The 13,919-nt window shown below is 71.7% G+C and overlaps 2 protein-coding genes across 4 annotated transcripts; both read right to left on the reverse strand.

Annotated features, from left to right (window-relative positions):
* Positions 1-2,274: 2,274 nt before the first annotated feature.
* On the reverse strand, positions 2,275-6,885 carry LOC309449001 (all-trans-retinol 13,14-reductase-like). 3 transcript variants are annotated; one of them, XM_082070912.1, is made up of 11 exons: positions 6,505-6,885; positions 5,961-6,143; positions 5,306-5,535; positions 4,743-4,938; positions 4,251-4,448; positions 4,052-4,177; positions 3,831-3,969; positions 3,337-3,446; positions 2,999-3,165; positions 2,682-2,841; positions 2,275-2,515 (listed from the first exon to the last, which is right to left on the reverse strand). In XM_082070912.1, exons 3-11 carry the CDS (start codon positions 5,513-5,515, stop codon positions 2,277-2,279), a joined length of 1,545 nt encoding a protein of 514 aa, XP_081927038.1. In that variant the 5' UTR covers positions 5,516-5,535; positions 5,961-6,143; positions 6,505-6,885; the 3' UTR covers positions 2,275-2,276. The 3 variants fall into 3 exon arrangements, with proteins under 3 accessions (XP_081927038.1, XP_081927037.1, XP_081927036.1); XM_082070911.1 differs by having other exon boundaries at positions 3,337-3,422; positions 6,241-6,885; XM_082070910.1 differs by having other exon boundaries at positions 6,241-6,885.
* A 1,482-nt stretch (positions 6,886-8,367) lies between these two features.
* Positions 8,368-12,642, reverse strand: MPP2 (MAGUK p55 scaffold protein 2; the record flags this gene model as incomplete). Its single annotated transcript, XM_082070914.1, has 11 exons — positions 8,368-8,544; positions 8,778-8,906; positions 8,985-9,187; positions 9,350-9,511; positions 9,633-9,701; positions 9,929-10,034; positions 10,199-10,330; positions 11,320-11,547; positions 11,792-11,941; positions 12,016-12,168; positions 12,526-12,642. 11 exons carry the CDS (start codon positions 12,640-12,642, stop codon positions 8,368-8,370), a joined length of 1,626 nt encoding a protein of 541 aa, XP_081927040.1.
* Positions 12,643-13,919: the final 1,277 nt, after the last annotated feature.

Here is a 13,919-nt window from a genome sequence, read left to right on the forward strand (position 1 = left end):
CGCGGTGCCAGGGACGGTGGCACCCGGCAGCACCGCGGTGCCCGTGGCACACGGACGCGGCTCCGCAGGGAGGCGCGTGGGCCGGGAGCAGCAGAATCGGACGAGCCCGTTTGTTTCTCATTAGCGGCTCTTGGCAGCCGCTGTGGAAAAAGCCGCTGCAAACAGCGGAGCTGGGAGGAACGGGCGGGGGGGAGAGGGGCCGCGGGGGGGGTGCGGGGCCAGGCAGGGGCGCGGAGGGGTCCGGGCGGCAGTGGCCTGGACAGGGTGCAGGGACGGGACAGGCGCACATGGTCCCGCCGGCCGTGTCCCCGTCCCCGGGAGCAGCGGCTGGGGCGGTTCTGGGGATCTCAGGCCATGTGCCCAGCGATGTCTCAGCCCCCCGGGGAAACGGAGGCGGGGGGCTGTGCCGCCGCGGCGTGGGGACTCTGCCCAGGCCCCGCGGGAGGCTCCCGGAGCCAGTTCTCACATTTTCGGGGTCCCTTGGCGGAGCCACTTACGCAACCGTGTGTCTGCGAGCGCCGGCAGCGCCGCCAACTCAACCAAGAGCGGCGGGGGGTGCGGGGGGGCAGGGGTCACCCGCAGAGTCACCGCGCTCCTCCCGCCCTGTGCCACAATGGGGGCTCGGTGGGACATTGGCGTGCCCCACCCCGTGTGGCTGTGCCAGGGTGGCACCGGTCACCAGCTGCCCCGTTCCCCCCAGTCCTGGGCTGGAAACAGGCGGTGGCAGGATGGGGTTGTCTGGGGACAGCGGCTGGGGACCGCGCTGTGGGGCAGGGCTGCGCCAGAGCCGCTGGCACCGCGGCAGCAGGGACAGGCCGGGACCCCGTCCCTGGGGGCACGGGACACATCGGTGCGGGGGCTCCGTGTGGGGGGATGTCCGTGCACATGCGGGGATGCACGTGCACCCCTGTTCCGGGGTTCGGCCTCACGGCTGTTTCTGCCTCCAGCCCGGGTTCAGTCCCACCCGCCCATGGCAAACCAGCCCGGACACCCCCTCGTCCCCAGGGGTGGGTGGCTCTACCTCAGACCAAGGCTGATTTTGGGAGTCCCCAGTGTGGGACCCACCAGGGACACAGGAGGACACAGGGCAGCAAATCCCTCGTTAAGCTCTTGAGCCAATTAGGCTCCCGGAGCCGCAGCGTGGCCTGCGTGGCAAAGCCCCTGTGCCTGGGTGGCCATAAACCCCTTACACGGATGATCCTGCTTAGGGCAGTGCCCTGGCCCCCCCCGCACCCCTGGCCCCCTGCTCACCAACCCCCTTCTCCACCAGCGCCGTGGGTCAGCCCCACACTGTCCCCTTGTCCCCCACCCAGTGTCTCCTCTGCCACCGCCTCCCCGCCTGCCCTTGGGTGACTCGTCGCCCCCAGTGCCGCGGTGTGGGACCCCGGCTCAAGGACCCCCCGGCACGGCCCGCGCTGATCGGCTCTGGGAGCTTTCCGGGGCTCTTCGCACCCGGACCGGCCGCTCCGCCGCCTCGCCACCCTCCTCGCCGCCCGCGCCGTGGCACGCGGGTGCAGGGACCCAGGGGCCAGAGACCGGCTGGGGGGCAGCACCCCACAGCAGGGCACCAGCACCCTCAGTTTGGTCCCACCCCCTAAAAGAAGTGCCCAGAGTGGCCCAACGGACCCCAGACACCCCCACCCAGGACAAAGTGCGCAGGGGGCGGGGGGTGCAGGCGGCAGCGGGTGCAGGGGTGGGGTGACCCCGGCACCAGGGTCCAGAGTCCGTCTCTGGCAAGGAGGGTGACGAGGAGGGTGACGAGGAGGGTGACGCGGTGCCAGGGGGTGCCCGGACACCTGGGTTCATTGGCGGGGGGAGGGGGCGGAGGTGGGGTCACCCTATGGAGGGTGTTGTGCCCGGACAGGGTCCCCGGGGGCAGGGGGGCAGGGTGGGGACCTGGGAGAGCCATGACCCAGTGGGTGTGGGAACAGGACTGCGGGGACAGGGACTGCAGGGTGGCGGGGGGCCCCTGCAGCCCCCAGCACACGCCTCCCGTGTCCCCAGGATCATGTTCTTCATCATCATCCTAACAGCCCTCACCTTCCTCGTCATGAGCTGCCACGTCTGCCACGAGCTCCGCCAGGACCACGCGCCCCTGCCCTGTGGGGACCCTGTCCCCAGCTCCATTTTCATCCCCATCCCATCCTTGTCCCCATTCCTGTCCCTGTCACCATCCCCATCCCGTCCTATTCCTGTCTCCATCACATCTCCATCCCGATTCCCATCCCATCCCATCCCATCCAACAGACGGACCCAGCCCAGCTGGATGTCAGGGTTTATTGGCCTGGGAGCTCGCTCCCTGCCACGGGGCTGTCCCCACAACCCGCGTCCCCGCGGCCGGTGTCCCCCGAGCCGCTGTCCCCAGCCGCACGTGCCGCTTGCTGGCGCAGGTGCCGCTTGATCCTCTTCTTGAGGAGCAGCAGGTCCAGGTAGAGCAGGCGGCCCAGGACGCTGGAGGCGCAGAGCAGCCCCCCGTGCAGGGCCCCCGCCAGCCCGCAGCTGAACACATCCTGCCCTGGGGACGGCCGCCGTGGGACAGGCCGCCCCGGGGACACGGCTGCCCCGGGGACATGGCCACCCCGGGGACACGGCCGCCGTGGGACAGGGCCAGCCCCGGGGGGACGTCCCCGTGCTGCAGGGAGATGGGCACGGGGACAGAGGGACGGGGCGCGGGGCCTCACCTGTCAGGTAGAGGTTCCTGACGGGTGTCTCGGCCCGCATGGCGGCCACCGCGGCCGGGGTGAAGCGGGCGACGTCGTGCTCGGCGCCGTACATCTCCCCCCGCGGGGCGCCCAGGTAGTGCTGGTTGGTGAGCGGCGACGCCGCCTCCACAAACTCCACCTGCGGGGCACGGGGCACGTTGGGGGGCACGGGGGGCGCAGGCCGACCTGTCACACAACAACAGCGCCAGCGGGCACCCCATCCCCCAGGACACCCCAACCCCAGCGCACCCCGGGGTGGCGGGGGCCGCGGGGGGGCGGGGACAGCGCGGCCCCACCTTGTCGCGCAGGTGGGGGAAGCGCAGCAGCGCTCGCTCCAGCAGCCGCTGCGCGATGTCCCGTTTGTAGCGCTGGTAGTCGGGGCCGCGGTGCTTGGCGCGGGTGCCGGCCCAGTCCTGGAACCACTCGTACCGCGCCATGGTCAGGATGGTCATGCACGACCGGCCTGGGGGGCACAGCCGGTGACGCCCCGGCCCATGGCGGGGGACACCGGCGGCCGTGCCAGCGGTGGCGCTGTCCCCGTCATCCCACCGGGGGAACAAGGAGCCTCTGAGCTTGCGGAGCTCTGTCGGTCAGGGCTGCAGAGCTGGGGGGCCACAGGGCCCCCACCTGGTACCTGGGTGCCGCTGCTCGTAGGTGGGGTCCTTGGCGGCGGGGAAGGTGATGAACATCATGGCCAGGTTGTCGGGGACCTCGTCGCGGCTCAGGGACGCGTAGCGGGTCATCCTGCGGGCAGCCATGTGCACCCCTGAACCACCGCGCACCCCCGAACCACCGCGCACCCCTGTGCACCCCTGAACCACCGCGCACCCCCGAACCACCGCACACCCCTGTGCACCCCCGAACCACCGCGCACCCCCGAACCACCGCGCACCCCTGTGCACCCCCGAACCACCGCGCACCCCCGAACCACCGTGCACCCCTGTGCACCCCCGAACCACCGCACACCCCTGTGCACCCCCGAACCACTGCGCACCCCCGAACCACTGCGCACCCCCGAATCACCGCGCACCCCTGTGCACCCCCAAACCACCGCGTACCCCTGAACCACCGCGCACCCCTGTGCACCCCCAAACCACCGCGCACCCCAGCATGCGGGGGGGCCCTTACATGTCGTCCAGGTCGTTGTGGGGGTAGATCCAGAAGTTGGTGGGCGGCAGCCCCAGCTCGGCCGCGCCGCCCCGCAGCCCCACGAACACCAGGAAGGAGCCCATGCTGGGCCGCACCATGGCCAGGCGGGCGCGGACGCCTGCGGGGACACGGGACGTGACGCCCCGTCCCTGCGGCGAGGACGCCGGGCGCTGGGGGCACAGGACATGGGGACTCGGTACCCGGGTGGCTGCGCAGCTGGGGGGGCAGCAGCTTGCCGAAGGTGTTGAAGACGCCGGCGTCGGAGATGACGAGGGGCGCCAAGATCTCCACCTCCTCCTCGCCGGGGCCCTTCTGCACCACCACCCCTGGGGGGCACGGGGGTGAGGGGACAGAGCCCTGTCCCACGCGTGTGCCCCGGGGGATGGGGTCAGCGCTCACCCTGGGCGGTGCCGGTGGGGGACACCAGGATGCGGGTGACGGGGGCGCGCACCAGCACGGCGCCCCCCGCGCGCTCGATGGGGGGGATGGCGTGGAAGGCGATCTCGCTGGCCCCCCCCCGCGGGTACCAGGCCCCGCGCTGGTAGTGATGCACCATCAGCAGGTTCACCAGGAAGCTGGAGTCCCGCGGGGCCGTGCCTGGGGACACGGGGACAGTGGGGACACGGGGACAGTGGGGACAGGCACAGCCAGCCCCCGCCCTACAGGGTCTCCCCTATCGCGACGTGGCTCTTACTGTCACAGTACATCCCTCCCCATCAGACGCAGCTCTCCTGTATCGTGACACAATCTGCCCCACTGCAACACCGCCCGGCCCTATCGCGAAGCCGCCATCCCCTGTCACGACACCACGTCCCCTGTTGGGACACCGGTCTCCATCGCCACGATGCCCTCCCTGTTGCGACAGCCCCTCCCTGTCGCGACACCCCTGACCATAGAAGAGGTAGCTGAGCAGGGCGCGCAGGTCGGGGTCGGCCGTCAGCCGGGCCACCGCGTCACTGTGGCTGGTGGCCGCCACGCGGAACACGGGCGAGATCCGGTAGATGAGGCCGGTGCGGACCAGCAGCGTGGCCACCCAGCGCGGCACCAGCTTCAGCACGGCCAGCAGCGCCACGTGCCGCGAGGCCATCTGCGGGGACAGCCCTGTCACCGCGGCCACCGTGTCCGCCCCCCGCCACCGCCCCGGCACCGCCCGTGTCCCCAGCACCACTGAGGTCCCACCATCCCCATGACTTGTCCCCACCGTGCCCATCACGCTTGTCCCTAACGCACCCATCGCCCGTGTCCCGTCCAGGCCTGTGACCCTTGTTCCCACCATTCTCACGGCCCCCTCCCCACCACAACTGCCACCCACGTCCACCCATCGCCCTCAGCCCCACCCAGACCCACCGGTGCCACCACCACCATCCTCACGCCCACACCGCCAGGCGGAGGGGACGCAGCGCCACACCCTGGGGACGTGCCACCGGCACGGGAAGGTGTCCCCGAGCGCCCACCTTGGAGAGGCGCATGAACTCGGCGATGGCCGCGCACTCGGCCGGGAACTGCTCCTCCAGCGCGGCGGCGAACGCGGTTTTGCCGGAGCGGAGGTGGAAGCGCCGCGGGCCCAGCGCCACCTCGTCGTAGGGGTCGGGGAGGCGCTGCCAGCGCAGCTGCCCGTCCGTCAGCTGGTCCAGCGCCACGCGCAGCATGCTGCCCTCGTGCATCTGCCCCACGTAGTGGATGCCTGCGGGGACGGCTCAGCGGGGACGGGGCTGCCCCCCCGCGACACGCGGCGGGACCCCCAGGGTGGCAGGTGGGGAACTGCGGGTTTGACCTTCGTCTGCTGCGGGTCACGCGAGAGGCGGCGGGGGCTGGGAGCGCAGTGCATGCTGCACACACACAGCGCGCACACTGCGCACACACTGCACGCACTGCACACACACTGCGCACACTCACTGCGCACACTCACTGCGCACACTACACACTCACTGCACACGCTCTCACTGCACACTCACTGCACGCACACACACTGCACGCACCCGCACACTGCACGCACACACACTGCACGCACACACACTGCACGCACCCGCACACTCTGCACGCACAGACGCGGGCAGGTTTGGGGGTGCTGGGGCGGGGCAGGGAGGTTTGGGGTGCTGGGGTCCTTACCCACGTCGAACTCGGTGTCCTGCTCCTGGAAGGTGTGGGTGCACCCGCCGGCCTGGTCGTGCTGCTCCAGCACCAGCACCCGCTTGCCCGCCCGGGCCAGCGTCCCCGCGGCCGCCAGCCCCCCCACGCCGCTGCCGATGACCACGGCGTCCAGCTGCGCCGGCACCCGGCGGGCGCTGAACCCTGCACACGCGCGAGCGTGAGCCCCCGTGCTGCACGGACGGACAGCGTGCCGGAGAGCAGCGGGACGGACAGGCGGACGGCGCGCGCCGGCACTCACCGCGCTTCAGGACCTTGTCCCGGGCGCGCGGGTCCGTCACCAGCGGGCGGGGGGGCCCCGGGGGCGGCCAGGCAAAGGGGCTGCCGGCTGGGGACAGCAGCCGGCGGGCCACCAGCCCCAGCGCCAGCGTGCCCAGGGCCGCCAGCAGCAGCAGCGTGACCCACATGGCTGCCAGCGCACAGCACCGTGTGGACACCGCACTGCACGGCCCCGGTGCCTTATAGCCCAGCAGCTTATGGACAGATGGGATTACGGACACGCTACCTTAGAGCCCCGGCAGCCACTTATAGCCAGGGCAGCTTAAAGCGACAGCACCCTATGGCACAGCACCCTATGGCCGCGGCACCCTACGGTCACAGCCCCACGTGCCCTTCCGCACCCCAGGAATCACGTGGCCGGGGGTGGGCACAGCTCCCCCTTAACTCCTTGGTGACAGTGCTGGGGCACGGGTGACACAGGGCAGGCCCCGGGGTGGCGTGGTGTGCACACGCGTGTCTAAGGGGCAGAGCAGTGCTGGCGTGCGCTGGCAGGCTGGGTGCTGCGCACACACGTGCGCGTGCACACGCACAGCGTGCAAACGCCTGCACGCCCGCACTCGTGCAGTGAAGCACACACACCCCTCGCCCGTGCAAACTGCACACACACACACGCGCCAACACCTGCACAGCCACCCCGTGCACACGCGTGGCACGCGCAGCCCCGTGCGAACATGCACAGCCTGCCCCCCGCAGCCCCCCCGCTGCGGCGCAGCTCTGCTGACCCCTCCCGGCGGCAGGGAGCACGGCCCTGGCTGCGGCACCCGCACCGCGGCACCCCCGGCACCGCACAAACACCCCCGGCACCGCACAAACACCCCCCGGCACCCGCACAAACACCCCCCGGCACCCGCACAAACACCCCCCGGCACCCGCACAAACACCCCCCGGCACCCGCACAAACACCCCCCGGCACCCGCACACACACCCCCGGCACCGCACAAACACCCCCCGGCACCCGCACAAACACCCCCGGCACCCGCACAAACACCCCCGGCACCGCACAAACACCCCCGGCACCCGCACAAACACCCCCGGCACCGCACAAACACCCCCGGCACCCGCACACACACCCCCGGCACCCGCACAAACACCCCCGGCACCGCACAAACACCCCCGGCACCCGCACACACACCCCCGGCACCCGCACACACACACCCCCGGCACCCGCACACACACCCCCGGCACCCGCACCGCGGCACCCCCGGCACCCACTCACCCCAGACACACCCCCGTGCACACACACCCCCCAGCCCACCCCACAAACACCCCCCGGCACCAAACCGGGCAAAGCAGGGAACTGCAGCGAGAACCCGTGAGCAGCGGGTGGGGAAGGGTGGGTGACGCGGTGACACTGTGACCTCCCCGGGGCGCCCCCCAACCCGGGTTCGGCCACAAGGGACAAACCTGCTGCTTTTATCTTCTGTATCTTTAATAAAAGTCACAGCAAAATACCAAAAAGAAGAGACCCGGGGCGGGGTGGCCATGGGGGGGCTGGACGGGGCACACGCATGTGCACACACACCTGCACGCGTGTGTCCTGTGCTCCGCGTGTCCCCGCCCCCAGGGCGCAGCCCCCCGACAGCCCCGGCTCCCGCCTCCTCCACCGGGGGTTAATTGGAGCGCTAATTAAGGGTTAATTACAGGGCTGAACCCACATGGGCAGGGAGGTGTTAGAGGGGTTATTGCTACCTGGGAAGGGGTGATGGGGGCACAAGGGGCACCGAGGGACCCTCGCCCTGGGAAGGGTGAAAGGGGGTCCAGGGGGGTTTCGGCTTGGGGACCCAAGGGGCTGGACCCTCATCCTCCCCGCGCCCCCAGCAGCTGGGGGGCACAGTCCCCCGGGACGGTACGGGGAGGGGGCAGGTTTTGGCAGTGAAAAGCTGTGGGTGCTGGGCACAGCGAGGGGGGGTCTGTCCACCCCAGGACCCCTCCGTCCGCCGCTGCCCCCCAGAAACCTGGGGCTGCGTAGGAGGGAGGGGGGGGCTGCACATGGGCGGGGAGGCCCTGCAGAGACCCAGCCCCCCCGCGGCGCTGAGCACGGCGCGCTCACCACAGCCCCCAGCTCCGCGCCCGGGCGGGGTCCCGGGCTCTAGTAGACCCAGCTGACGGGCACCCACTGGGGCTGGGCGCGCAGGCGCTCCATGGCCTCGCGCAGCCGCGCGAACGTGCGCTCCAGGTCGTCGTTGGTCAGGCTGAGGTCGAAGTAGTGGCCGTAGCCGCGCTGGATGCGCCCGCTCTCCTCCACCGTGCGCCGCGCATCGGCCTCCTGCCCCGCACACACCGCGCGTCGGCCCCGCACACACCGCGCCCCAGTGCCCCCCCCCCGCACACACCGCACCCCAGTGCCCCCGCCCCGCACACACCGCACCCCAGTGCCCCCGCCCCACACACACCGCGCATTGGCCCCGCACACACCGCGCCCCAGTGCCCCCCCCCCGCACACACCGCACCCCAGTCCCCTGCCCCGGGTCCCGCCGCAGCCCCGGGCAGGGGACCCACCGTCAGCTGCTTGGTGGCCACGCCGCTCTCCAGCGCCGCGCGGTTCATGGCCCGCAGCGTCTCGGGGCACGGGGCTTCGATGAACACCACGTATGGCACGAATTCAGCCGTTCTCAGCACCTTCACTGCCTGCGCGGGAGGGGACGGTGCTGAGCCCTGGGTGCGGGGCAGCCCTGAGCACCCTGTGGTGTGTCCCGTGTCCCCTACCTGGGGGTTGACGTCCAGGATGCACATCTTGCCGGCCTCCACCACGGCGCGGATGGAGTCGATCTTGGTGCCGTAGAGGTTCCCCTCGTACTCGCCGTGCTCCAGGTACCGCCCGGCCCTGATGTCCGCCTCCATCTCCCCCCGCGACACGAACCGGTACCCGTGCCCGTCCTTCTCGCTCTCCTTCGGCTTCCGCGACGTGTCTGCCCAGGGACGGCCCATCGGTGCAACCCCCGCCCCGGGATCCCACCTGGGGGCACCGACAGCCCACAGGGCCGGACGCGGGGCTGCCAGGCGGCACCGGCTGTGCCGGGGATGGCGGTGCCGGCAGGGACAGGGATGTCGGGGGACACGGGGACACTCACAGGGGATGGTGGTGCCGTAGCGCGCCTGGTCGGACATGATGAGCTTGTTCTTGAGGCTGCGGCGCCCCACGCCCTGCGCCCCGATCAGCACCAGCGTTTTCCGGCGGAACGGCGGCATCCGCGCCACCTCCTCGTAGATCAGCAGCTCGTGGCGGTCGAACTCTGGACAGGGACGGGGCTGTCACCCCGGCCAGGTGCCACGGGGACCCCGGGACATGCCATCCCATGAGATGCCACCCCAGGCATGACCTGAGGACTGTCCCCCTGCCCTGGGGACACTCACCAGCATTCTTTGTCGTCAGGTACATCATCCTCTTCTTCCTCTTCCCACTGAGGCTGCCACACAGGGCCCCTGCCAGGGCACAGGCGCTGCTGAGCTGGGGACGGGGACAGGGGCAGCGCCATGGCACGGGGACAGTGCCGCGGGAGCTGAACCTGCCGTGAGGGCAGTGCCGTGGCAATGGGGACATCAGCACGGGGTGCGGGGGACGGGGGTGTCCTCCCCGTCAGGAGGTGGCAGCGTGTCCCCCCACCCCCAGGGCCACATCCCCACCGAGAAGCGATGCGGGGGCCACGTACCCGGTGCGGGGGTCCCCTCGGCGTCCCGCCGGACAAAGGCTTTGCGCTTCTCCTCCAGCAGCTGGCTGGGCACCAGCCCCGCGCTGCCGCCCTCCACGTGGCACGCCTGGGCACGGCACGCGTGGGGACCCTGGCCCGCGGGACCCCAGCTCCCAGGGACCCCCCGCCCCACAGGGACCCCCCAGAACAGCCCAGGCCTCCGTGGACCTCAGCTGCTGGGGGATCCCTGGGAGGGGGGAAAAGGGCCGGGACCCCCCCGGACCCCCTGACCTGCCACCAGTTGGGGTCGTCCTGGTTGACGATCTGCAGCAGGTCCCCAGCGCAGAACCGGAGCCCGGCCTCCTTGCAGGGGATGAGGCTGTCGCTGGCCGGGTCGTAGTCGAAGTGGCACTTAACAAAGACCTGGGGACCAGAAGGGTCAGCGGGGGACACGGGGGTGGCCACCGAGTGCCTGGGCCCCCGGCTCCGCGTCCCCCCGCTGCTGCTGGCCCGTGCCCCAGCTCCCCGGTGCCGGGGAGGAAGGCGGGCGCTGCGCCACAGCACCCGTGTGCATCCGCTAGGACCCCCCCCCGCCCCGGCCGCCCCCCACCCGGCGCAGCCAGGCCCGCACGGCCCCCGCGCACACGCCGGCAGCACCGGCGGCCGCCGCCGCGCCCCACAGCACCCCCAGGCACAGCCCCACGCACAGCCCCGCGCACACGCACGCGCCCAGCGCCGCCGCCACCGCGCACACGATGCCCGACATGCGGGCAGGAGCGTGGTGCACACGCACACCCTGAGGTGCACGCGCACACCCTGAGGTGCACGCGCGTGTGCTTGCACGCGGGTCCCCCGCCCGGCCCTGGCAGCACCAGGGTACCACAGGGACAGCGCGGGGACAGGCAGTGCCAGGGCCGGCAATGACAGGGCGGCTTTGTCCCCGGGGTGACAGCGGCGCCTGCACGGGGAGGGAGGGGGGACCAGGCACCCTTTGCCACCCAGGTCCTGCTGTGGGGATGGGGACAGGGACAGGACAGGTGCCACCTCAGCTGGGTGCCCCCACAGGGACACCAGGGTCCCACCAGCCACGGGCACACGGGCACGGGACGAATCCCTCCCGGTGTGCAGGGGCCATGGGCAGAGGGACAGGGGGGCGCGGGGCTCAGGGGACACAAGACGAGGTGAGGCCAGGGGACAGGGACCTGCAGGACACAGGAGCACTGGGACATTGGCAGGGCGGCCAAGGGACAGCGTGGACACGGGGACACAGGGATGGGAGGACACAGGCACAGGGACGCGTGGGTGGGGGAAGAGGGAGCGGTGGGCAGGGGGCTGGGCGGGGCACGGGGCGGGGTGAGGGTGGGGCACAGGGTGGGGTCAGGGCGGGGCACAGGGCGGGGCCGGGGCGGTACCTGGCGGGGCGGGTGCGGCTCCTGGTAGCTGGGCAGGATCTTGAGCACGACGCTGCCGCTGGCGCGGCGCAGGCTGTCCTGCAGCGCCCGCGGGTCGCTGCCCACCTCCCGCCCGTCCACCTCCCGGATGACGTCCCCCACGTGCAGCAGCCCCTGCTGCGCCACCATCCCCCCGTGCAGGATGCGGGCGATCACCAGCTCCCCCCGCTCCACCCGGAACGTCACCCCCTGCGGGCACAGTCCCCTCAGCGTCCCCGCGTCCCGCGCCACCCGCCCGGCACCCAGCAGCTCCCCAGCTCCCGGCAACATCCCGGCACCCCATGGTGTCTCTAGCAACTCCCAGCGCCCCCAGCACCCCATGATGTGTCCAGCAACTCCCCAGCACCCCACAATGTCCCCAGCACCCCCAGCACCCTGTGATGTCCCCAGCCCCCTGCAATGCCCCCCGCCCCTCACGTCCCCCCGCGCTCACCAGGTTCTCCCCGGCCACCTTGCGGATGCCGACCATGCGCACGGCGTCGGGGGGCACGGGCTGGCTGCTGAACGTGGGGTCCAGGATGGGGCTGGGGGGGGGCGTCTCGTAGCTCTTGGAGGCCACCGAGTCATGGGTCTCCAACAAGGACTGCAATGGGGGGTGGGCGTCACCCCCGCCCTGCGCGCCCTCGCGCGCCCCTCGCGCGCCCCTCGCGCGCCCACCTGGAAGTGCGGCTCGCGCAGGATGCGTGCCAGCTCGGCGGCCGCGCTGTCCTGCCGCGCCAGGCGCCCGATGTCGCGCAGGATCTCCTGCGCCAGCTCCACGTTGTTGTCCCCAACGGCCTCCAGCTTCGTCTCCTCCAGCCGCTCGTGCGCCTGGGGGCCGGGGCATCAGGGACCCCCGTGCCGCGCCCACGCCCGCTAACGCCCCAGCAGCTGCTCCCGACACACACGCGTGCACACACATACACGCGTGTGCAAACATGCAAAGACACCACCCTGCCTGCACACACACACGTGCATGCAGGCCTACACGCATTCACACATATGCACGGGTGTGCACAGGCGCACGCGCATCTCCCTCTGCACAACACGGGCGCACGCACACTCGTGCACCCGTACACGCGTCCAGCCATGCACACCCACCCGTGCTCCCACGCCCCCCAGTGCCCCACACGCTGCCACCCGCGGCAGGGGCCGAGGGGACACGGTGCCACCCCCACGTCACTGTACCTTCGCCAGGGACCTTACTATGGGGCTCTCCATGATGCCGCGGAGGAAGATGAGGTCCAGGTCGGCCGCCCCCGGGGTGCCGGGGAGCCCCATCAGGTTGTCCAGGACCTGCTGCATGGCTGGAGGACACGGGGACACAGGGAGGCGGGGACGCGGGGACACGGGGACGCGGGGACGCGGGGACGCAGGGACGCGGGGACACGGGGACACGGGGCGGGGAGGGCAGCAGTGTCAGACACAGCCAGGGGGACCCTCGTCCCCCTGTCCTGCCCCCACCACCTCCAGGTTATGGGACCTGGGCAGGGAACAGGGGAAGTGGGGACAGTGGGGGGGTCCCCTGGGAGCAGGGACCCCCCCATCCTACGGGAAGGACGGACACACAGACGTGGCCCGAACCGTCACCCTGCCCTGCCCGGCTGGGTGCCGGGGTGAGCAGATCTAACGCCGTCTGCCCAGCGCCACAGCCCCCCCGCCTCAGTTTCCCCAGCTGAGGAGCACCCCCCCCGTGCAAAGAGTTGCTGCCCCCCAACATCTGCCCCAGGGCCCCCAAGCAGCCCGTACCTGCACACTGCACCCCCAGCCCCTGCAACGGCGACCACAAGGAGACCCCCCCAGGTCAGCACTTTGGGGGGGCTGCACTGATGATGTGGGGGAAAATCCCCCTAAAGCCCCCGGGGGGGTATTCCCCGCGCCCAGCACATGCAGCGCCTGGGGGCTGCCCTGCAAATGGGGGATGCAGCTGGGGGGGGGGTAAAAATGCAACGGGAGGGCTGCAATGCAAATGCGGGTATTGCAACACAGCTGGGGGGTGCGATGCAATGGGGGTGTGATGCAATGAGGGGTTGCAATGCAACTGGGGGGGGTGCAACGCAATTCGGTGGGGTGTGATGCATCGGGGGCTGTGATGCAACCGGCTGCCGCTGCACCGTGAGGCTGCGCTGGCTGCAGTGGCGGGGGATGCTCGGCTGCAGCGGGGGGGATCCAGACAGGCCCCCGTGTCTGGGGGTCACGGCACGGCCCAAGAGTCCCCCCCAGCCCGATCTCCCTGCCCCCAGCTCACCCCGCCCCGTCCCCGTCCCCAGATCCCCCCGCCCACGCCACCCCCGCGTGGCATCCCCCCCCGGGACCCCTCCTACCTTGGGGGCCCACGGGGGCGCCGGCGGGGGCGGCCGGGGGGGTCCCGGGGCCGCTCATGGCTGCGGCGGCAGAGCCGGGCCTGGCGCCCGCCCCCAGATCCGGGTACCGCGGCCCCCGCCCGCGGCCCCCCGCCCGCGGGGCCCCCCCGGCCCCTCGCTCAGGGCCCGGCACACGGGCGGCGTGCAAACGGCGTGCAAGTGGGGATGCAAACGGCGTGCAAATGGGGATGCAAACGGCGTGCAAATGGGGATGCAAAC

Source organism: Streptopelia decaocto (genome assembly GCF_964273445.1).
Source record: "Streptopelia decaocto genome assembly, chromosome: 22".
In the NCBI taxonomy this organism is placed as follows: Eukaryota; Metazoa; Chordata; class Aves; order Columbiformes; family Columbidae; genus Streptopelia; species Streptopelia decaocto.

Bases quoted from the DNA above. Each gene is read 5' to 3' on its own strand.
- LOC309449001 (XM_082070910.1), bottom strand. From the start codon at position 6,406: ATGTGGGTCACGCTGCTGCTGCTGGCGGCCCTGGGCACGCTGGCGCTG. The intron at 4,449-4,742 runs GTCAGGGGTGTC...CCGTGTCCCCAG, and splicing joins GCTCAGCTACCTCTTCTATG to GCACGGCCCCGCGGGACTCC. The intron at 4,178-4,250 runs GTGAGCGCTGAC...CGTGCCCCCCAG, and splicing joins CCCCACCGGCACCGCCCAGG to GGGTGGTGGTGCAGAAGGGC.